Source organism: Topomyia yanbarensis, chromosome 3 (genome assembly GCF_030247195.1).
Source record: "Topomyia yanbarensis strain Yona2022 chromosome 3, ASM3024719v1, whole genome shotgun sequence".
NCBI lineage: Eukaryota > Metazoa > Arthropoda > Insecta > Diptera > Culicidae > Topomyia > Topomyia yanbarensis.
Window position 1 is genome coordinate 288,364,560 of NC_080672.1, and position 24,467 is coordinate 288,389,026.

A 24,467-nucleotide genomic window follows, 5' to 3' on the forward strand; every position below is an offset into this window, starting at 1 on the left:
TATTTGTACAGTGGCTGCCCCACTCCACTGCCCGAGCGTTAAAGTCTCCCGCTATGACTACCGGTTTCCGGCCCACTAGGTCTGACAAGAGCCTGTCGATCATCTGGTTGAACTGTTCTATTGGCCACCTTGGTGGAGCGTAGCAGCTGCAATAGAATACACCATTGATCTTGGCAATCGCAACACCCTCGGCGGAGGAGTGTATTACCTCTTGAACCGGGAACCGTCCCGTTGTACAGATTGCCACCATTCCAGACCCGTCCGACACCCAATTGCCGTTGCCGGCAGGAATGCTGTACGGGTCTGATAAGAGGGCGACATCTGTCCTCGACTCCGAGACCGACTGCCATAGCAGCTGTTGGGCTGCTGCACAATGGTTAAGATTTAGCTGTGTGACGTTCACGGCTTCTTCTTATTTACCTCACCGAAGAGACACGAAGGTCCGCCCATAGCATGTTTATGGGCTTGCTTCTTAGCGGTGCAGATAAGGCACTTGTGCGCCTTAGTGCAACCCCGCTCCTTATGCCCCTCCTCGCCGCAGCGACGACATAGTTTGTTCCTGTCTATGCCCTTGCACTCGTAGGATTTGTGGCGATATCGTAACCAATTAGGTACAACCGAGGTGCGATTATTACTAGTTGAAAACTAATACCAAATCCACTGAAGGCGGCTGGGGTATGCTAATTGGGCATACCGACCAGCCGATCTTCAGCTTACCTTTCTCGGTTACCTTTTTGGCATCCGCTTTCAGTAGCCTGAGGTAGGCTACTTGGGTGCCAGAGGGTCCCTCTCTAAAACGCACAGAAGTTCGCTCGATTGTGACGTCGCATTGCTCCTTAACGGCTGCGACGACATCTTCTGCGGTCGTGAACTCGTCCAGATGCTTGCATTGGAGAGTCATTTCCGCCCATAGCGACCTGATCTGGGGCGCCTTCACCAAGGACCTCTTGGGCCAAGGCCTTGTACACCGCACTAGATTGTGCGCCTCGCTTCAGCACCAGAAGCATTTCTCCCGTGTTGGTGCGTCTCACGCTGCGCACATCTTGCCCAAGGGCCGAAAGGCTTTCGGCTGCCTTCATCGACTTTAGGACGTCGGCGTATTTGTCCTTGTCGGTTTTTAACCACAAGGCCTCGCCTCTGTCCTTGGCCTTCTTCGCGGGCCGCGGTACCTCCGGTTTCGGTGCCAGATTCTTCCTGGTGACCAGCGTCCAGGGGTTAACGCCCCCCTGCCCCGGTCGCGCCAGTTTGCTGGTACCAACGCTCTGCTCAGCGAGGTCACTCTCGCCTTCGCTTACCTCGACCAAACGGCGTCTGGCCTTAACGGTTGCACGCCGTGTGGTGTCGGTTTTTGCACCCTCGCCTTGCGACTTCCTAGGGCGCTTCGCGTTCGGCGCCGTCTTACGATTGCCCTTGCCCTTGCCTTTTCCCTTCGAGGGGAACTCGGCCGCCGCTCCGAGCGACGTGGTTGCTCCATAGAAGGTGAAGGCCACTGTCTGAGTGCCTGTATCGACCTTCTCTCTTCCCTCCCTCTTGGAGGCATCGACGAACTGGTCTGGAATGTTTGATCTGATTGCTTCATTCAATGCCAGGTTTAATTCACGGTGGATGACGTCGAATGTTCGCAGGTAAAATTCTTTCTCCAATCCATCAGGGCCTGGCGATTTTCTGGAGGCACTGGTGCGGAAGGCAGTTAGAATTTCAACAGTCGTGATTTCATTCATTGTGGCTTCATTTTCGATATCGTGCTCTAGGATGATTCTTTCGCATCGGAAGGGACCGTCGCTTTGTAGTTCTTCCACATCGGCTCGTGCGTGCAGGTCGGTAAAATACTGAACCATTTGATTCCGGATGGCAGTTGAATTGTCGATGATTTCGTCTCTCTCATTCCGTAGTTGTTCAATGATTGTTCTTCATCTTTCTCGCTCCGCAGGCTGGTAGGTTGAGATAGGTTCTCCCGACAAAATGACTTTATTTTAAGTTTGGCACACGATAGCCACCACTTCATCCACGACGGAAAGTTACAGCGCTGGCGAGTACAATATTGCCACTGAATTTAAAACTCGTCGATATTTGCGGTGCTCAAGAGATGGGGACGGAAAGACCAAAACACACGACCATGTGCTCGATCCGGGAGAGGAAGGCATATTCTCGCTGTGACTGCTTTGTGGTCTGAGAAATACCAGACATGAACTGCTGTTGTTTTCAGATGATTTCGAAACCCTGCGCTGACATATATGCGATCGAGTCTGGAGAAAGAGTTGTGTGTAATGTAAGTGTATTCAATCTCTCGGGGTCGGAGTTGCTGCCACACGTCTTGCAGATGTAGCTGTTGGACGGTCGCTTGTAGAGCGGGCTGGAATCGCATACTCGCAGCACGCTGTTAAAATCGCTTCCTAGGATTGTGTGTGCGGTTCGGTGGCTAAAGTAGTAGGCGATCGTTGTATTGAAGAAGCGCTCGCGTTCGGCTCGTTGGGCAGATCCCGTCGGGGCATACAAATTGCACAGTGTGATGTTATTTGCACGCAAAGCTAGTAATCTTCCGTCTAGGCTAGCCAGGTATGGTGAGTTGTACGTTTTCAACCTCCTGTAGGAACACGATGTCGAGGTCCATCGAGCAAACGAATATGCGTAGGGCGTTGAGTTTGGTAGTGTTGGTGATTGTGTTGATGGTTCCGATGTTACAACTGATGAAGTCTACCATTGTTTACATTTCTTCGTCGGAGATCTGGACGCGTCCGTGTTCGATGGTGGTGAAATCGTCTTCGTCGTGTCGCATTTTCTTCCCCGGCAGTAGCCTGCGTGAGCGTCGGTTGCTAGCCGAAGCTTGGGATGCTTGAGAGCTGTCTGTCTCGTTGCCATCGCTTTTGCGCTGTGTGATGACGTTTCCGATTGTGGCTAGGGCCGAGAGAGGTTGGATTGTCACTTGAGTCGCTGTGGGTTTCTGATTCGTGATGGATGGCGCCGCACGAGGAGGTATGGTGTTTTTCTGCTGTGCGGCTGCAGATCGTGTCCCGATGGCTTTTCGAGGTTTTGAGGTTGGTTGACTGGGTGGCATCGACTCTCGTGTCGGGAGCTTTGATCCCGGTTGATTGTAGTGGTTCGCCCAATTTGGTAGGTTTTTGTTCGGTTCTACCGGTCCTTTCTGCTGTGCATGCATTTTTGTCACGTTTGCGCATGACTGGTCGGCTGAGAGTTTCTGTATAAGCAGTTTTTTATTTTGCACGCATGGAATGCCGATGTGTGCAAATTTTCGACAGTGTAGGCAAGTTTGCCGCTGCTCCTTGTAACCGATCGCGGTGTCTTCTTCCTGGATCGTGACGAGACAAGGAATGTTCTTCTTCACCACCATTCAAGCGACACGAACGCCGGTCTTCACACCTTCGAAAGGACCATATCGGTTGTCCCACAGGAGGTCACGAATATTAAGTACTTCACGGTATTCAGCTAGGAAAGCAGATATTGGTGATGTCTTCGGGTAGATCAAAGATCTGCACCTCCACCGCCCCGTCCTCCATCGTAATCCGCAGTTTGTGTGTTTTGCCGTCGAGTATAAACTCGTGTTTACTATCGTGATCTTCGACGATCTTTTCTGCCAGACAAGGTTGTTGACCTTCAAAAGGTACATCCCAGCCTTCTGCTTGGTTGAATTTGAAGCACATTTTCTCGTGTGAGACCGAGTTCTTTTCCGGCGAGTTTCAAGATTACATCGTGGGAAAGGTGTTTCGGAAACTACGAATAGTCTACGCGAAATGTGTTTTCGCGCAATGGGGAAAGGCACTGTCGCGACGATAGCGCAATGCTTCAGAGCGCCGATGAAAAATTGTCAAATAAACGATTGGAATAGTTGAAAATTGGCAAATAAATTATTGGAATAGTTCGTGAGAAAGGCTTCGGTTTAACGCGTCCGAGATAAATCGACCGATCAGCACGGAAGCTTGCTGCTAACTGAAGGGCTTGAATGCTAGCCGGGACTTTATTTGTAGGATGTCATGGATCATGCCCAACCAATACACGTGTGATGCGGGTCTGGGTCAATTGGCATAAAGTCATTGGCATAAAATTATTAGGTATAAGGTCATTTAGCATAACGGGCATTTGGCATATCGCACATTTGGCATAATTTTGAGAAGTGGAGGTCATTTGCCATTTTTACAACTACAGAGAAACACGTACTTTAAGACTGTGCGAGAAGTCGGCATAATTTTGAGCCGCGCTACTGCTGACATGTCTGCAAATTGGCAGACTTTTAATTTTAGCTGCAGATTTTTTCGATGACGCAGATATTTGCAGATTTTTTAGTTTGGTTGCAGATATTTGCAGATTTTTTTTGTTTGGTTGCAGATATTTACAGATTTTTGAATATAAAGGCTTTTGGTTACACTAGCTTTTCTGACATTTTTTGTTCTTCCCAGACTTTTAAACTTATTATTGCAGACGTTTGAAAAAAGTATTTGGCATCTCTGATGCTAAGGAAAACAGTAATTTAGTATAGCGGTCGTTTGGCATAGGGATATGTAATGATAAAGTTATTAATTACCAGGATGTTTTTTTGGGTATATCCCTTTCCTGTATGTATTACGCTTTTTTATTGTATATTGACAATAATGCACATCGTTCGAGGGAGAATTAATTATGCAGTTGTAAGCAGTTGGCTTATAGCTCAAATGTTTAACCTACGAGCTGGTAGCTACCTAAATATTCAAATGAATTTTTTATTTTGATTGTCATTCGCCTCTTTTTCGTGTCAGAAAGATCTCTTTAGAAAAATTTGTAACCCTATGTGTGGGTTTGGGAATCGAACACAGGTGAGATGCGTACAAGGCAATCGATTTACCAAATACGCTATGCCCGTCCCCTCGAAATAAATTTAAATGAGTTTGTTTACCAATACTAAAATTGAACTTGGACCAAAATTAATTATTTAAGTTTATTCTTCTTTACAAATTAATAAATAACATTTACGCCCAAGTCGCGTGTTGTTCGACATCGCTATCGCTTCACCGGACTTAAATTAATTTATAGCCTTTATGTTTGAGTAATCCGGGCTACCGGGTGGATCACAGGTTTGCTTGTGAGGGGCCGCCGCTTCGCCGAAACTCAAAAGAGCTGCTCATATTTAAAAAATGCAAAATCAGTTAATAAAGGTATTTACTCGAAATATAATCAATATCAGGTAATGGACACGTTATTGTTATTGCTTAGTGCAGCTTTAACCTTATCTGTTATTCACCTGATAAACTGCACATTCGTCTCTTATTCTAAATGGCCTTAAGTGAGATTACGCAAAAATAATAAATTATGCTAAATGACCGTTATCTTGGAGATAAAACAAATTATGACAATGTCCATTGTGCCAAATGACCTTCAGTGTAATCAATTCTCTAAATTATACCAAACGACAATTATGTCAAGTGTCCATTATGCCAAATGACATTAAGTGTTATCAATTATGTCAAATGATCGTTATACCAAATAGCCGTTATACCAAATGCCCATTATGCCAAATGGCTCGCTGCCGTTTGATGCGCATATCCATTGTATAGGACTTGCTGAGAGTAATCATTGCATTTGTGAGAATCGACATCGAGTATGTTGTTTGGCTGTGCGATGAGAATTGTGTTGACAAGTCCCAACTAATAGATTCTCTGCGGGCCGGAGGTAGATTACCTTATGTTAAGGTCCAGGATGTCTTGGTAAGACGTGACCAACCCTACATTTTTCTAATCTATATATTTTTGAAAACTATTAATACCCAAGTTTAATACATTTATCTTCCTATCGTTCACAGTAGAACCCTCTCAACCTTTCCCAGTAGCTACAATATGGCACCGCCTCACGTGTCTGGATTATGATATAGAGAACATCATAGCAGTATCGGAGTGCCAATAATTATCCGAAGTATTGACCCTCTCATTGCCTCTGCCATTTGCAGGTTTGAAACCACTAAAGCCAAGTGTGCATATTCGTTACAATGATCAACCAGTCAACGACAATATCAATTATATAATGTATTCCACTTCCTACCTATTCCCTTATTCCCTATTATAGAGCAACTTATCGATAATTTCGGAGAGACAGTTTAATAAGGCGATAACTCTGTAATTTTCTCCAGAATTTTTCCTTAAAGAGGATTTTGACAATTGACCTTTGAGCCCTAATCATGAGTTTGTCGAGTATTGTTGAGAATTGTTTGAAGATAAATGGCCTGCGTTAAGCCAAACCGAACTGAGCGCCTTAATTTTTTTCTGATATTTTTATGTTAAAATGCATTTTTAGATAACTTACCATTAACATAGCAAATTAAGAAACACTTATTTGTTTTCGTTTACTATTTGTGTTCCCAAAAATAAATTTATGTGGGTGTTGCTAGCGCTATGTTGCAAGCGATAGCGCTTTTAGAGCATGTATCTTAAAATGGCGCTTGGTCCTCTTTGGCTTAACACAGGCTAAATGTGTCTAAGACGAAGTTCATGCTGGCTGGCGAACCGATCGCGATAGGGAACGCTTGGGAAGTAGTATTACGATCGACGGCGACGAGTTCGAGGGGGTTGACGAGTTCATCTTCTCTACGGGCACGAAACGTGGACAATGCTCGGGGAGGATCTGCAAGCACTCGACGTCTTCGAAAGAAGGGTGCTGAGAACGATCTTCGGTGGTGTGCAGGAGGATGGCGTGTGAAGGATGAACCACGAACTTGCGCGACTCTATGGTGAGCCAAGTATCCGGAAAGTAGCTCAAGCTGGAAGGGTACGGTGGGAGTGGCATGTTGTGAGGATGCCGGACAGCAACCCCACCAAGTTGGTTTTCACCTCCAACCCGACAGGTACAAGATGGAGAGGAGCGCAGCGTTCCCGGTGGCTGGACCAAGTGGAGCAGAACCTGGCGAGTATCGGGCACCTGAGAGGTTGGAGACAAGCAGCAACTGACCGAGTGACGTGGCGGAATATTGTGGAACAGATTAAATTATGATAATATGATGTACAATCAGGAAATATAATATAATAGACACTAAATACTTGTCAATTTCATGCGCACATTTTCGTGGCAAGGAATCGAAAGTTTAATAATAATAGAGGTATGAATTTGATACTCGTATTATATTTGAGCGCCGACGGGAAAATGACCTCAGAATGTACCGCTAAGTCTTTGTCATTCTGAAATGGGTCATTGGAACTAACACCTACTAAATCCCGAGATTAAGTTGGGGAAGCTAGACCATATGCAGGAAACTTTTTTCATAATGACGCTGCCGGCCAGTGGGATTTGGAAGGTTAACACACACACAACAACTAGATAGCATTTCTCAAATTTTATCGGCAGAAATTTATCGAAGACTATGCCAAACTCTTATAGACAGAATGTTTAACCCTAGAACATTACACTTACTTTTTCCACCTTAGATCGTTGCACTGGGGTACAAATGTACAAACCCACGTGTTTGATCACAATTTTCGCAGGCAAAAATGAAAACAAAAGAAATGTCTAATATATTCTTCGTTTTTATTTGCGATACTGTGTAAGTGAAAATACGGGATTTAATTAACCAATGATACATCAATTGGATTGAACAAAAAAAAAGTGAAAAAAATCGTTGCTTTGAATATTTTCACAAAAATTACCATAACTGCAAATTTTCAACCGATTTGAAAAAAAATCAAATGATTCTAAAAGTTCCCGGAATTGTCTAGAAACGGTATAAAATGAAATTTCGAGATTTTTGAAAAAAGTGCATTTATTTCGAAGATTGAAAGATGAAAAATCGGGTTTTAAAAATTCCACGAAATTGGGTGGAAATTGAAATGAAAAAAATATTTCTGACCAGTAATACATTGTTAACATGCAACGTTACGATTACAGCAGTTCTGTGTGTAAATTATACTTGCAGGCCATTATTTTGAAAAACTACAAAAAATAAAAAAGTTCCAATCAGCGTAAATGAGAACAAATTTTTTTTTCTACTTCAAAATTAAATTAAATTAATTGAATAAATGATTAAAAACGATTATGCTAATTTGGAGAGAGAGATGCTGCACATTTCTAAAAATCGATCCTGCATCAGAGTAAACCATTCAATATTTGATGAAATCATTTCACCAATTGCGACAAGTTTCTAAAATGTTTTGAAATGGTTTTGTAGCGAAAATATTTTTTTAATAAAATTTCTAAAAAACTTTAAAAAAAGGTCATTGCGGGAGAGATGCCGTATGTGCATAAAAATTTGATAGTCAAAATATGTACATACCTTAAAAATAAATAGAACTTCAAAATCTTTTCAATAATTTTTTGCAGTATTATCCACGAAAACGGTTCGATTTCGGGCCTTGAGAGTAGAGGACCCCCTTAAATATGTACATGATTTATGAATGATCCCTAACATAGATATTTTAATGTTTTTTTCCACACCAGAATCCCACCAGGAGAATTCTAACGCGCGCTCGCAAAACGGTTAGTTATACGCACGCCATTAGTGAAGATGAAGCATCCCGAGATCCGTATGAAAACTTGGACGATGAGGACAAGGACCCTGATTTCATAACCGATAAAAAAGATTATTCGGCCGAGAGAGACGAGTTCGACGAAAGCAACAACGATGTATCCGATGCCCCGGCTGTCAAACACACGTTGGCCAAAACTAGCAATAAAGAGTCGAAAACAACTCGTAAATCCAGAGCTACGGCCAAGAATGTAACAACAGTCTCGCCAGTGGGTGGTCGGAAACGACGTTCAGGGAGTGTCAAAAAAAGTCCAGCTTCTCCTCGAATCGGCGGAAATACTGGAAAGGGTAGAAAAAAAGTTGGTAGGTCTAAGAAAGAGAAATCAGTAGCTCCAGAAGATCTGCCAAAGCCGGAAGAAGATTTCAATGAGTATGTTTTGGAGTTCGGCATTGAAAGTTTGAGTAATGTTCCTCGAATTGATATAGGAGAACTGAAGAAAAGTACAGAAACTATCAAGGAATTTATTCAGGGTGTTCCAGCAAAGAAAGTCGGTTCGAGAAGAAAAAATGATGAAGTGGAGTCGGCGAATGCAGCCGCTTTGAGGAAAAAGGTCGCGGCCGGAAAGTTAAACGAGAACTTCGTCAGAGTTGATCTTAAGAAGAAAGTTTTCGTAAGAGGTAAAAAAACTATTAATTATAGCAGGTACAAGAAATCGTTGTGGAAAAAGAAGAAGGTAGCTTCTCTCGCCGGGCCGGATATGGATATGGGAGGATGCGACGGAGGTGTACTCACCTGCTTTCAGTGTGGTGGGGTTGGTCATATGGCACGAAGTTGTAAGGTGAAAGGTGAGAATCTACTTCCACTGGATGCAGTTGTAGAAGAGGAGTCCCCATTCCCTACGTTGGAAGAAGCAGATTCGATGGCCAAGGCGAAATCCTTGGTGGTTCATGCCAATAAAATTGAAAATCTTCCTGTTGTCGATAATCCACTGTGGAAAGAAGATTCCGTCAGTACCGTTGAAACCACCGCAATAAGTAATGTTGACGAAGATTACGAGGATCTACCACCGAAAACCCAGCATACTACCTATATTGGACACGCCATACCGGACGATTTTATCAAGAAGTCCGGAATTCTAGAATACACTGTTGGCAACAAGGATCAAATTGAGCCGATTACTCAGTTGCTGTCGGATGGGTCTCTACCACCGACACCAAACGAGATATTTGATGCGCTACGCATGTTTGGTCATACTCAGTTCCGTGCCGGGCAGGAGCGTGCTATAATGCGGGTTCTCAGTGGAATTTCAACGTTAGTCACGTTGAGTACCGGTTCCGGTAAATCGCTTTGTTATCAGTTACCCGCGTATATTTATCGTAAGCACAGGAAATGCGTCGTTTTGGTTATTTCACCACTTGTTTCTCTGATGGAAGATCAAGTACACGGAGTTCCGGACTTTTTGAATGCGCAATGTTTGCATACTAATCAAACTCCCAAGTAAGATTATTTATTTTCACTCTTGTGTCGATTTCACAAAGTTTCATACATTTTTTGCAGGGTCCGCGAAAAAACTATGGCTGCCATCGCATCTGGAGAGCTAGATGTGCTTCTGATATCACCGGAAGCCGTTGTATCTGGGGAAAAATCGACGGGATTTGGTTCTCTATTACGACAACTACCTCCGATCGCGTTTGCGTGCATAGATGAAGCACATTGTGTTTCTCAGTGGAGCCACAATTTTCGGCCTAGTTATCTGATGATATGCAGGGTACGCGGTCTGCACTTGCTGTTTTGGAGTTACTGTCCGTTTATTTAATTTTGATTTTTTTCTCCACTAGGTGCTGAAAGAAAAGCTTGGCGTTCGCACGATTCTTGGTTTAACAGCTACTGCCACTTATCAAACGAGGCGAGTATTATAAAGTCGAACCTTTGTTGGCAATTGAGTAAGACATTTTTTTCACACAAGAAACCAGTGATGTAATACCGTGTGAAAACGATCTGAACTCTCTCATATTAGAAGTCGTTCTAAATTCAGCCTTTGTGTTATTGACAGGCATAGTATCGTGGAACACTTGGGCATCCCGGACGGTACAAATGGCATTATTAGCGATATTCCTCTGCCGGATAACTTGATTCTCACGGTATCGAAGGACCCCAACAGGGATGCAGCTCTACTAAATTTGCTACGATCGGATCGGTTTAGTGTATTACACTCAATCATCGTCTACTGTACCCGGCGAGATGAGTGTGAGCGGATTGCAGGTTTCCTTCGAACTTGCTTTCAGGAGACGCAGAGAGCGGAAATGGAGAGTACCGCCAGCAAGAAACGCAAGAGATTAAACTATACGGCCGAACCGTATCACGCTGGATTGCCGTCGTATAGGAGAAAAACCATTCAGAATGCGTTTATGAGCGGCGATTTACGAATAGTGGTAGCTACGATCGCTTTCGGAATGGGAATCAATAAATCAGACATCCGAGCGATCATTCACTACAACATGCCGAAAAATTTCGAAAGTTATGTGCAGGAAGTCGGTCGCGCTGGTCGCGATGGGGAAATTTCTCATTGTCATCTATTTTTGGATAATAAAGGAAACGATAAAAATGAGTTGAAGAGGCATATCTATGCGAATTCAATTGATCGGCACGTCATCAGAAAATTGTTGCAGAAAATTTTCGTTCCGTGCGCTTGCGTGAAAAATTTCAAGGATGAGTATGATTTAAAAGAAATACGTTATCCCTCAGAATGAAACATTGCTAATCGTAGTGCTGTCTCATTTTGAGGAGATGTATAACATATTCACCGATTTGCGTTTATTGTTTTCACAGGAAGTTTTCCGAAGAACATCAAAAACAAATAGAATCACTAAAGGATATCGATTGGTCCGACGAGTTCCACGATACACTTGGGGACAAGGTAAACTCTTTGAACAATGTTCAAAAGAAACGAATCTGTCCCGGACACGAGGTATGTTTCTCAATAGAATCAACCGTTCGTCAGCTTGATATCCCGGAGGAGAATATTTCAACGCTCTTGTGTTATCTAGAATTGCATAAGGAACGTTATATTCAGGTACTGAGTCGGGCATACCTTATGTGCAAAGTGATGTCCTATGCTGGACCAAGAGCTCTCAGAGCTGCCGCGAAGCAGTGTCCTCCATTGGCGATGGCGATAGCTCTGGACTCGAAAAAAGGAATTTCACATGAAACGGCCACCTATATTGAATTTCCCGTGATAGATGTTGCTGCTTCTATCGGGTGGGACAGTGGTGTCGTCAAGTTTCAGTTAAAAAATCTCGAGTGGACCGTCGGTAAGTTGTTGCCAATGGCACTATTATGTAATGACATACTGTATTTAATACTCTTTAGCTGATTTATGTGAGGTTTTTAAATATGGGAAAACGCTTCATTTTACCGAATAAGGATATTTTCGATTAAGATGGACGACTGTGAACGTCGCATAACGTCGATGATAGATGATATTAGGATGGGGTATTGTTGCACAAAAAAGGAAAAGTTTGACCACTTCAAACGATAACAATCAGGGTTCGAAATGAACTGTGCAAATATTGGTATCATTATGTTAGAACTCAGCAACGTGCACTGCGCATGGAATTTCCATAAAATTAGTATGGGAAAACTTGTTTTTACCCACAATTTCACTTAAAGTATGCTATCCATTATTTAGATGTATAGTCCACAGTCTGAACATTAAACATTGTTGACTCATTTTGATTGGTGCGTATTTTTCATCAGTGTACATACACGCTGTACTCACAAGGATGCTTGAATCGACCTTTGTATAAGAGTACACCGTTCGCTCGGGTTCAGTGTTTGAGGTGAAAATGTCTACAGAGACACGGTATGTTTTGTGGTTGCATGCGTGCTATACATGTTCAAACTTATCCATGCTCTAGGGAAGACAACTAGTCCATGAAAAAAACCTAAAAACACCAAAGCCCTGAAAACTATTCTCCAGAATTAACCAGAACCCAGAAAACTTTTTGCTAGAAAGTACCAAAAGTAAAGACATTATTTGACCGAATTTTTTTTAACCTAACTCGTAACAATCTTCATTTAGATTATATTGACTTAAATGTTTGTTACGATCATAATACATAGCGAGAAAAAAGCACAAACAGATAAATAATAGAATTGTTATCATTCTTTTGATTGAGTTATTAAGAATTGTTCTCTTGTCTAAAAATTGATGTCAATTGTACTAATATTAGTGCATTGTATTGCGAATAAGGTAAATGCGATTTTTGTTTCCATTGGCTCTCAATGTACTATACGGAAAGAACTTGTCTATGACTGAGTAGTTCTTTGGGTATGAGGAAAGTGCAGTTTTGAGTGATGGAACGTGTAAAGTGGTATGTATTATTTATGAAGTTTTTAACTTTAAGGGTCACTCGCCTTTTATAGAAATAATATACATTTCAAAGAAACAAAAAATATAATTCATGAAAAGTAAATAAAAAAATAACCGAATATTATAGTTGCCGTCTCCGGTGGGGGTCAATTTAATTTATAACTTGTTGAAGCAGACACAATAGTCGATAAAATAAAACACCCCGGCAGGCAATTAGCAAGGGCAAAAACAAGCTCATTCAATGAGTTTCATCGTCGCAAAACGCTTAGGGTGGAGGTTTTCTATGACTTAACTTTTTGTCGGTTCCGACAGCATAAGTCATTAAAGTGACTTTACGCTTGTCCGGACATGCCGCAGACTCGGGTGATTCGTATTTAATGCCAAAAGATCCTGACTCCTGCGCTGCAGAAGACTAAGAGTTAAGTAGCCGGGAAACTCTAAGTTTGCTCATATGACCCTACTCCACGCTTTTCTAAACTTTCTTACTTCAAATCCTTGCTCTTCCTTGAGTACAATGGCTCTTAATATTGAAAAATATTTCACACCTTCCAGTCCCTTGCTAATTAAATGTCGTTACAATATAAAAAAGGAAAAAGATTGATTCACTCTAAAGCTGTACGCACACGAGGCGACAGGACACACGCCACAAAAAATATTCACTATGGATTTTGTTCTACCTATTCCAACGCGGCAACAGCAACAGCGTTGGAATAGGTAGAACAAAATCTATAGTGAATATAGATATGCTCAAAATGCTGTACGCACACGAGGCGACAGGACACACGCCACAAAAAATATTCACTATGGATTTTGTTCTACCTATTCCAACGCGGCAACAGCAACAGCGTTGGAATAGGTAGAACAAAATCTATAGTGAATATTTTTGTGGCGTGTGTCCTGTCGCATCGTGTGCAAACAGCTTAAGTCGTTAATAAAAAAGGAACTCAAACGCACAACAACAACACAATAAGTATACCTAACACATTAAAACGCCTGATAGTCTTCAACCAAAGTACTCAACTTTAGCGCCTTCCTATATAAAAAGAATGCTAAGTCTCAATATAGTTTTGCCCAGCTGCTAGCGGCCAATCGTAAGTTCGAGCAGCAGATTTAAGAAAACTATTAGGAACTCGAACATCGTTATTTGTTTATTTATTTTCATTTTTCATCTGACGGTCTACTTGAAATTTAATGTTGTTGTATGGGAAAAGCCCATTTCAAGGTTCACTTCAGAAGCAGACCTCGAATGCGCGTAAAAACCCATAATCTTTTCGCACGTTTTTTCTACAATTACAATGATCTTTACAAATTAACAAAATTACATACAAGGTATACAGCATTGCAATAACATTACAGAAATATTTTCACATAATCTTATAAGCTAAGTCTATTCTTGAAAACATCACTAGAAACATAAAAATCGAAATGGTCATACACACTATTGAAAACATTACACATCGCCCTTATGGGTTCGTTCTGACCGTACTCGGTGCACTGAAAGTCTAGTCTTAAAAAGTTACGTTATCTAAGGTTTCTGGGGGGTACGTTAATGTTGATTTGTGAGAGAATATCTGGGGCATCAATTTGGCCAGTCAATATTTTCCCAACAAATACCGCTCTGAATGTATTTCGCATTTTTGCCAGAGTTTCCATATCGAGCAGACGACAGCGATCATTGTATGGTGGTAGCTCTGTTGGGTTACGCCACGGCAAAGTTCTAAGAGCGAAGCGGAGGAATCTTGCTTGTACTGCTTCAATTCTGTTAGTCCAAATGCTCGTATAAGGACACCAAATGGTTGCGGAAGCTTCCAGGACAGACCGAACAAGTGAAAAATACAATGCCCGCAGACAATATGGATCAGTAAACTCGTTGGCTATTCTTATTATGAAACCAATGTTTCTATTTCCCTGTGCTATAACGTGAGAGTAATGGTTTCTGAATGTCAGTTGCGAGTCCAGGAGTACACCAAGGTCTCTGATAACTGACACTCTCTCTAGCAATTGGCCGGCGATGTTGTAGCTCCAGAGAGTTGGCTTTTTACTGCGCGTAAATCATATTATAGAGCATTTGGATACACTGAGAGCCAACAAGTTGCGATTACACCAGTTACAGAAAGCATCTAGATGTCGCTGAAGTTCGATGCAGTCCTCTATTCACCGCACAATGAGAAAGAGTTTGAGATCATCAGCATATATGAGTTTGCACCCTGGGGGTATAACATAGCAAACGTCGTTGAAGAATAAAGAAAAAAGCAACGGTCCGAGATTGCTCCCTTGAGGTACACCCGACAAGTTGATGAAGCTATATGACACGTTACTTCCTAATTTCACAGACAGAGAACGATCTACGAGGTATGATTTAAGCCATCCTGTAAAATTTGATGGAACACCCAGCCGCTCGATCTTTGCCAGAAGAAGAGAGTGGTCTACACGATCGAAGGCAGCTTTAAGATCAGTGTATATAGTGTCTACTTGTGATCCATCTTCGATGTTTTAATACAGTACGATGTAAATTGGGCTAGATTGGTGGTTGTTGACCTGCCTGCAAAAAGCCATGTTAGTCCTTCGATATGTATGCTTTGGTTTCACGAAAGAGCATATTTCCTACTAGGATCTCAAACAACGCAGAGCGAGGTTATGCCACGATAGTTCGTAACATTTTGCTTATCACCTTTTTTAAAAACGGGAAATTCATTTGATGTGGTTCAGCGTGATGCACTGTGGCGGATTTCCCTAAAAACCTGGCCAAAAGTCGAAAATGGTTTTGATGGACCTGCAAAAAGGCATACCACGGTTTTTTTGGGTCGCAAATTACGATTTTGATGTCAGATTTTCAAAAGTCAAAATGGCGGATGCCAAATGGCCGTCATTTTAAACTAAATAAAAGTAAATTTTTGCGAATGAAGATTTAACGGTCCCAGTGTATGCCAATAACGTTTAAAATGTATCGACTTTTAAATGGTGTGTAGTTAAATGATAGAATTTGTTGATTTGCACGCATTAGGACGTTTGGGTGTCTGGATGATGTAGCTATTATGAAAATTGATGTTATTAGTCATTCTAACTATGTATTTGGAAATATTGTACAACATAGTTACAAAACTTTTAAACTCTGTACGATTATTATTCAATTGCTGTCTGATTCACATATTTCTCTAAGAGCGAAAAATAGTATTTTTCTAAATTATAGAAAATAAGCCGACTCTGCGACGAAATCCATGGAGTGGAAACTAACAACAAGTTTATATGCAAATTTCGATAACTAAAAAAATGAATATGACGAAAATACAAATACAAGGGAAATGCACTAAGATTCATAGTTTTATTTAAATTGTTAGACCGAGGATTTGTTCAGAGTCCATTATTACGATGAAGTTATACTGCGTTATTCTTGGTCAGAACATGCTTGTGCTGCTTCCTAGTATAGTTTTGAGCAACCACGTTTTGTTGTCATTCTTGCTGACATACTACAACCGACAACTTTTTCACAAACAAATTCGCCAAGCTAAAGTGTACGCCAAAGTGAGTTTTTCGGCCAAATCACGGCTTGAGATTCCAGTATTCTTTTGCACTACTCTAGTGATTTTCGCTCGTAGTATCCAGTCATACATTCCAACTCTAGATTTGTTTTGCTTTGCATTATCGAACATCAGTGTTTCCTGGTAACGTTTAAGCATAGTATTCATAATAGATTTTTGAAATTTGGAACCTTTGGCGATCACTTCTGTTGACCTCGTTGGTTTTCAATATGAGCGATCAAAATTATTTACGTCTTTTGCGTTCCACTTTTGATAACTTTTGATGAATCTCGATGAAATTTTCACGACTAAATACGCAATTCTTCCTGCTCAAAATGCAGTATTGTGCAACTCGCTACGACAATCGGAGCTGCAGTAGTAATTAAAAGTACGAGTCTAAATTTTAAGCTGAAAATCTTGTAATCCATCTCCGTCTCCACTTAGTCAAAGATTACTCAAAAACGGGCAAATTCGGGCAAGAACTCTATAGTGTTCCTAATGGAGAATCGTTCAAGGACCACAAATTGCCTTGAAACATAGTGGACATACGTGGACAAAAAAGTATTTCAATAATTTAGCAAAAATGTGTGCTTAAACCGTCTGCTACAAAATCGTGAAAGTTATTGACTTTTCTCTAAACAAACAAAAGAATATCTTTTGACATCAATACATATAAATAAAGTACATACCGTCAGCATAACTTTCCATTATTCCAAAATTTGAAACTGGCACTTTTATCAAAATCCAGCTACACTTGAATACTACTGATATTTCGAGCGCTCGGTAAAAAATATGTGCAAAACGCGATGGTTTAAACTGTTTGGATATTTCAACACCTCAAATTTGGAAATTTTGGAGCGTTTCACTTAAAAAAGCATGCGGTAGCATCATCTAAACGACAGGCCAGGTTTTTAGGCAAATCCGCCACTGTGTGATGTCCCGAAGGAAAACAAAATTGCTCTAAGCTTCATAAATACATTACAAGGTTTGCCCTCTGTTACTTGTTGATCGTTCCGTCTGTTTTCTCCCTCATTCGTGTTTGAATCCATATCGATGTCACTAGAGCGGCTTTGGTTTTCGCTGTTATACGTTTGGTGCTTTTTATGTTTTCGAGTGATTTTGGTATAGACGTCCTCTTTTTAACCCATTATAACCCAGCTAAGTTAAAACTTTTGGTAATTTATAAATTACTTCGTGAGCCCTCATATTATACCGAACTAAGTGTGGGAAAAATATAATATCCACTTTGGAACGTTTTGTTGCGAAAAAAAAACAAGCGTATGAAATTTCATACGCTGGGCTGATAGGGTGTCAAAAATCATTACATAGAAAATTCGACTAAAATGTTTATATTTAGCATAACATCGAACAATATCTTCAACCTTGCGAGATCATTCATTTAGCAGCTTTTTTGAAAGCTTTTAACACTTCTCTTTCGTACCGTTTCGTCTCATGATTGGTTCGTTGCATCAAACCATCTTTCCCTCAAACTTTGTAATTATTTTAAGAAAAAGAACATTTTTTATGAGAATTTACATAAAAAAAATTCTGGATACAACCAGGCATGATTTGCAACGTATGAGGCATTTGTTAGCCTTGAATGCACTGATTCAACGTTAAAATTAGCGAGAAAGTTATGAATTCTCTCCCGGTCCTAAACAGGAAATAATTTTGCCTTAGGAAAAAAGATATCGGTTCATCCTAGCGTATGAAATTTCATACCTTGAACTATCAGCAGAATTTTCGCAATTGTTTCACCAATTTCTTCCATTTTCTCGCACTGAGCCACATCTTTCACACCTCTCATGACTATTCGTTTATAATCCGAAACAAGAATTAGTAATTTAGAAGAGAAAATTAATAATATGTATTGTTCATATTTTGGTTTGAATTTGTCCAACTTTGACATTCTAAAACACAATGGAATTTTATATAAAAGGTTATTGAGCATACACATTATAAACTATAGGGTATTAATTAATGTTCACAGAAGACCAGAAGTTTGAAAACGCCTTTATTGTATAACAAGTATGATCCTGAAATGTGTTGTTTTTGCGTATGAAATTTCATACGCTAGGACATAATGGGTTAATGTATGTTAGTTGTTGGAGATACCGTGGAATATTGTATATTCGGCATTTATTTCTGGCCGACTCTCTGTGTTGTATCAGCGAATATCAAAGGCTGTTTGATGGTGTTGGATGGATGTAGTATATGAATTTTCTTTAGTTTTTTGGCGCATTCATATACTACATCCCCCTCCCCCCCCCGCCTTAAGCGTCTGCCCAGGGTATATGCATAGCGTTCTTTGGTTGTAGTCCTTGAGATACTATATCCTCGAAAGTCAAAAAGTTATAGGTTGGTTCAGCCGCATTTGCATTATCCAAACACCGATGAGAATGCCATGGAAAATGTTTCTCCAAGTGTCATTTGAGACTTATTCCAATTCTCCATACTTTGACAGAAATCCTTTAATATAATCCGTGCTAGTACGTGTTGTCAAATCGCGTAAGCGAATTTCCGTCAGGTCGTTGTCCATATACACAGGGATCTTGGTTTTGATGTTTTCATATTCTACGTCATGTTTCTGCCTAGAATAAGAAGTTTATCTGTATTAGTACTACAATTTTCGTAAGATGTAGTTGTATGTAAGGCACTTCTCTAAGCACAAGTTCCATTTCACCTTGATCAATTGTTACACCTCGCGCACTGTAGGTCTAAGACAGGTTTGCGTAAAGTCGCGATTGTGTTCTACTGTAATGGTTAAAATTTATTCTGTGAATCACTCATTTCACACGAAGGGCAACGGTACTTTGTTGTTTCTATAGTGAACACGTACAATAGGGCATCGTATTTTTTTATTTCCTCCCTTTCATATTGCGTCAAATGTCAAAGTAAGCTCAGATGCCAAATTTAACATCGTTCGGGTATTTGAGACCCCCGCCCACTTCGCTTGAGGTTTTTGACATGGACACTAAGGGAAAATATGGGGAAAAACCCGTTTTAATCCTAGTGGTGTAATTGTGCCTTTCTCAATTGCCCAAACAACGATTCCTTGGCTGGTTGTGTTCAATATAATGGTGAAAATGTATATTACATATTCAGTACGATTTGCACATACATACAATGGATCGACAGCCACGAACTTGAGATGCTGTGTGTTGAAGCTGAAACACTTGAAACCAGTGGCGGATCTCAATGTTGTCTTTCGGCTAACTTGTTTTATCATGTGTGTGTGTGAAAGGGATGAATAGCCCAAAACCGAACCACCCTACAGTCTATCTTGGTATGTCATACTAGGTGAGGGTGATTGGAATGAGAAAGGGGTCTGAAGAAGAGGGTGCATGAGCTGGTCATTTGAAGGTCTCGACGTTTCAAGCATTTTAAAGACATTTGGCATCACAAATACTTATTCGATTTTGAATTTTTTGAGCATTTTTCAATTCCTGCTTATATGGAATCAAGAACCGTCTTAGGTGGCCAATGTGGTCAAAGCGACTTTGGTTACTCATTACTCATCTAGACTGGCTAATCCAAGTAATTTTGAAGCCTTTTTAATAAGTTTTGCATCATTTTGATATCATGGTGGTACCAGTTTATATGAACATTTACTGTGTGGCCACACTTTTCAACCCGTAACTCCGGAACCGAATGTCCAATCAATAAAAATTCAATAGCAGCCGATGGGAATGTTGTACCACAGATAACAGACATCTAGGCTCGAACGAGATTTCTTAAAAAACCTACGTATACTTTCAAATTGATAAACGTTGGAAATCCATGTTTCACTATTGTCACCTACGCAACTACACGTGTTTGACAACTACACTCCAACTGCATTGCGTCGATCGCTGCGCTACCTACAAATATTTGCCAAACGTGTTTCATGGTCTGATTTATTCGGAATTCCAGTAGCGGGTATTTACACACGTTTCAAATGGAGCGTAAACGTCTATTATCTGTGGTTGTACCTTTCATTTGAGACTAAGTTTGTGCAAATCGGTTCAGCTAGCTCTGAGAAACATACACGCAGATATTTGCCGATCTCGACGATCTGAGTCGAATTGTATATGATACTCGGTCCTCCAGGTTGGCCGTTTTCAGAGTGATTGCATAACCTTTATGTATGAGAAAGGCAAACTTATATTAAATGCTACTACTTTTGAAGCACCCGAGAAATTACAGTTTATAACTTTTTTTAGGAATATATTCTTGGTATTTAAATGGAGATATTTTAACAGATTAGCAATAAGCTGCGGACTTATCAGTTTGCTAAAAAAAACAATTTCTTCCTCTCATTCATGAACTAAACCATTTTCATTGGTTTTTCTTCATTTCAGAAAACAACATCCGTAAGCGCACCGCGATTAGCGTTAGCTTTTCAGATTTGGGCTTTCGTATGCGTGCCCCAGGAGATTTAACGGACGATGAATTGGATACTAATCTAGACTCGTTGTACGCACGCGTCACTAACCAGGAAAAAACTCAACTCATACAGTTGCAGAGCGTTTTCTCCGCTCTTTCTTCAGTAGCCTTTCAAACGTATGTGCCGGTTAGTAGAAGTGATTGTCCTGAAGGCCCTTCACACAAGCTGAAGAAAATTATTCGAGAGTATTTTCAGACAGATATCACAAATGAAAATATAGAGTTGATTCCGGAGGTACACCTCGAGAAGAAAAAAATATGCTAAGCCTAATTATTTTCATTTTTTGTAGGATGATGATACTCCCGATACTCAGTTGATGAGTGATATCCGTACCCTGATTCAGCGCTATCCAGAAAATAACTTTAGTGGAAGGACAGTAGCCAGAATATTCCATGGCGTACAAAGCCCAAATTATCCAGCGGTCATTTGGGGCAGGTGCAACTTTTGGCGGGCTCATACCAGTGCCGATTTCAATCGGATAGTTCGTCTAGCCAACGCTGAAATTGTGCGCATGCGTACGTAGTGAAACTACCTGATAAAATAAGTTAATTCCCGATACAATTGTAACAAGGCAAAAGTTCGAATTGATTATAATATATGTGTTTGTTTACTTTCAAAGTTACCTACCAGCTTTTTTTTTTCATGAATATCTTCGCTAGAAAGTACCAATTTCTAAAAAATAAACTGTTACTTTTTATTATTTCAGGTCAATTTGGTGAAATATGCCCTGAAGGAGAAGAAAAATAAGAGTTTCGAAAAGAAATCCAATGTGAACAGGGGTGATATTTTCGCACAAATTAAGATCTACAGATGGCATTCCGTCAACAACTCGGGTTGATTGTATAGGATAATGTTCTAGCTTCCTCAAGTAGCAGTTTCGTGGTTCACCTGCAAGGTTAGTGTGTTGAAAAACGTATTTTCATATTTGCTCATGTCAGATACATGGTTAGGCAGGGGCGAGGGGTGTGTGTGGTGTAGGAGTTATGTTGTGGCTCTCTTGTATAATGTCCTTAACAGCCTTAATTAATGTCCAAAATGGCGAACATATCACAAAAGCTGACTAGCCATGTTCCCGTTTCATATCCGTTGAACCATACTGAGAGGCCAACATATATGTAATAATAAATTTATTTCACTCATGCATGTCTATATCATTTTAGTATCTTTTTAACCTTGGAGAAGCGGAAACGCCGGGTAAATGTAAAGAGATATATAGCCAAAGTCAAAAATAAAACATAAGTGCGCGAACTCCGGGAACTCCTAAATACACTGATAAATAACAGAAGTAACGCAAGGTAGAGTACAAATGATGAGTAAAAGAAAGCAGAAAGTGAAATTTAAAAAAGGAAATTAAAAAGAAAGTATGATCTACAATAGCAGAATTTATGGAAAACAGAGAAGAGAAGCCAAATGATTAATATCTTAAAATCAAGGAAAAAACCTGTTTTAATCCACCTAGTGGTACAATGGTGCCTTTCTCATTTATCAAAGCTATGGTTAATTAGCTGGCTACGTTCAATATAACATTGTGAAATATATATTACATTCTTATTACACTTGGTAAGTGAGTTCACGACTGCCACGAACCTGATGAGCAACATGTCAACCCTAACACACTTGAAACAAACAAAACTAAAATATTTAATTAGCTTAATCAGCGTGAGTGTAATGTTATCTTCATGTTAGCATATTTTGAAATGCGGTGAATGGGGGGAGGGTGGCGGAATAATTATTGGGAGGAGAGGATGCGTTGGAAATAACCTAACAAATTTTGGTATACGGGTGGGTGAAGGGAATGTGGGTGTGAGGTTGGTCTGCGATGGGGGGAGTGGGTAAGACATTTGCGAGGGGTGTGGAAGGAAGAAGGAGGAGGGCTGGGTGGGATGGTGCAACACAGTGCAGTTCTGGAATATGGGACTTCCGAAATTATCGATAACCAGGGAATAAAATATCGATATTGGACAATTTATTCGAAGAATCTTTGATTTACCATCAATGATCTAGGCCAGCGAAGTATTTTGATGTTCATATCAACAGACTTTTAACCTATGAGGTATTACAATTGTACCGGTTTATATGAGAAATTCCCATGTGGCCGTAATAACTTACTTGTAACTCCGCTTGAGCTTGACCTTGCGCGACCACCCCTGGCTGCTACTCCGTTATCGATCTGGACTAACTGAAGTTACACAGGGAATAAGTAGATAATTATGCTTGGGGTAGCGAAACATCTTTCAATGTGCAACTCCTAGTAAAGTGTTTATTGAACAATACCGGCGCCGACCAGGCACGAACGTAGATCGCGGAATGAAAGGGAAGGAATGGTAAGTACGATACTTGTTTTTGCTAGAGGCCGTATATACTACTGCGCACTCCGCAAGTATCACGGGAGGAGGATTTTTTTGCTATTTTTTATAGAAGTTGGATATATACTTCTTCTTTACCGACGCCAGAGAGGTTACTCCACTATCTGGACTAGGTATCGATCCACCAAACGGCTTTAATTCCCTTCCGAAGGGAGACATGACCACAGATTTTTTCGCCACAGAAAAATCTCAGCGACCTCGGCTGGAATTGAACCCAGGCCAACTGGAATGAGTGGCGGTCACGCTTACCACTCAACCACCGGCACCGTCCGTAATAACCTACCTGTAACTCCGGAACCAAAAGTCTGTACGGAATAAAATTCAATTGCAGCCAATGGAAGTATTATAACTTTCATTTGAAATTAACTTTGTAAAAATCGGTTAAGAGTTCGCTGGAAAATAGGTGTGACATTAGCTTAGGAACTATGCGAGTTTCTCGGGGGCATAAAAGAACCGTCATAGGCGGCCAATGTGGTCAAAGCTACTTTGATTGGTCATTAGTGATCTAAACCCGCAAATTCAAGCAATGTTGAACCTATTATAATATGTATCGTTCGGACACCATGCTGTTACCAGTTTATAAGGGAATTTGCTGTGTGACCGTACTCTTCAACCCGTAACTCAGGGACCGGAAGTCGGATCAATAAAAAATTCAATAGCGACCGATGGGAAGTTTGTACCTTTCATTTGCGATTAAGTTGCAGCCATCTCTGAAAAAATCGGTGAGATTGTTTGACACATACGCACATACACATACAGACTTTTTCCGATCTCGACGACAGAAACATAACTGAAGTGAAGTAGAATACACTTAGGATGTTAATTCGAATGCTGCAATTTTTGCTACCTTGTGCATTAAAATCATCTATTTCCATATTTGTTATGATGTATTGTGCCCGTTGTTGTGGAGCAATTTATGATTTTAAAAAATTGTATATTTTCCATTATTCTGAATATTTTGTAAAGCGATTGTGATTTCAGAGTAATAAATGTGGGCTAAATGATATCATTAATTAAATTCTCCCAATTGATGGTCTATTGCTATGATGATTATATTTTCTTATATTTATATTTTCTTAGGGGTGTATTTTATCCCATCTACCCCTACATACGCTTGCATTACATTCACATAAGACACTTGCGACGCGTTTGTGCAAATGGAATCTTGGACATACCTCGAAAATTTCATACGTGCAGCCGAGACACATGCGTGGCAAAATTAAAATGTTAGGTTTGTTCGAAAGTTTCAAGTGGGTAATTACCAACTCGATTATTTTCAAGTGGATAGTACTATCTTTACTACCCACATTACCCACCGGCCCTGATTATTGAATATTTCATTACACATTT

The 24,467-nt window shown here is 40.6% G+C and overlaps 1 protein-coding gene and 1 non-coding gene across 16 annotated transcripts in view; both read left to right on the forward strand.

Annotated features, from left to right (window-relative positions):
• LOC131690489 (ATP-dependent DNA helicase Q4-like) overlaps nucleotides 1-21,347 on the forward strand; it is a 31,924-nt gene extending 10,577 nt beyond the window's left edge. For all 15 annotated transcript variants that reach the window (XM_058976303.1, XM_058976297.1, XM_058976302.1 and 12 more), the window contains 7 exons: nucleotides 8,407-9,932; nucleotides 9,993-10,203; nucleotides 10,274-10,341; nucleotides 10,489-11,148; nucleotides 11,265-11,746; nucleotides 20,666-20,985; nucleotides 21,041-21,347. In XM_058976303.1, coding sequence (XP_058832286.1) covers nucleotides 8,407-9,932; nucleotides 9,993-10,203; nucleotides 10,274-10,341; nucleotides 10,489-11,148; nucleotides 11,265-11,746; nucleotides 20,666-20,985; nucleotides 21,041-21,274 — 3,501 coding nt within the window. In that variant the 3' untranslated portion in view covers nucleotides 21,275-21,347. The remainder of the gene's footprint in view (nucleotides 1-8,406; nucleotides 9,933-9,992; nucleotides 10,204-10,273; nucleotides 10,342-10,488; nucleotides 11,149-11,264; nucleotides 11,747-20,665; nucleotides 20,986-21,040) is intronic.
• LOC131694347 (U4 spliceosomal RNA) lies at nucleotides 583-727 on the forward strand. Its single transcript, XR_009306461.1, has one exon. It is a non-coding gene; the product is annotated as a U4 spliceosomal RNA (small nuclear RNA).
• Nucleotides 21,348-24,467: the final 3,120 nt, after the last annotated feature.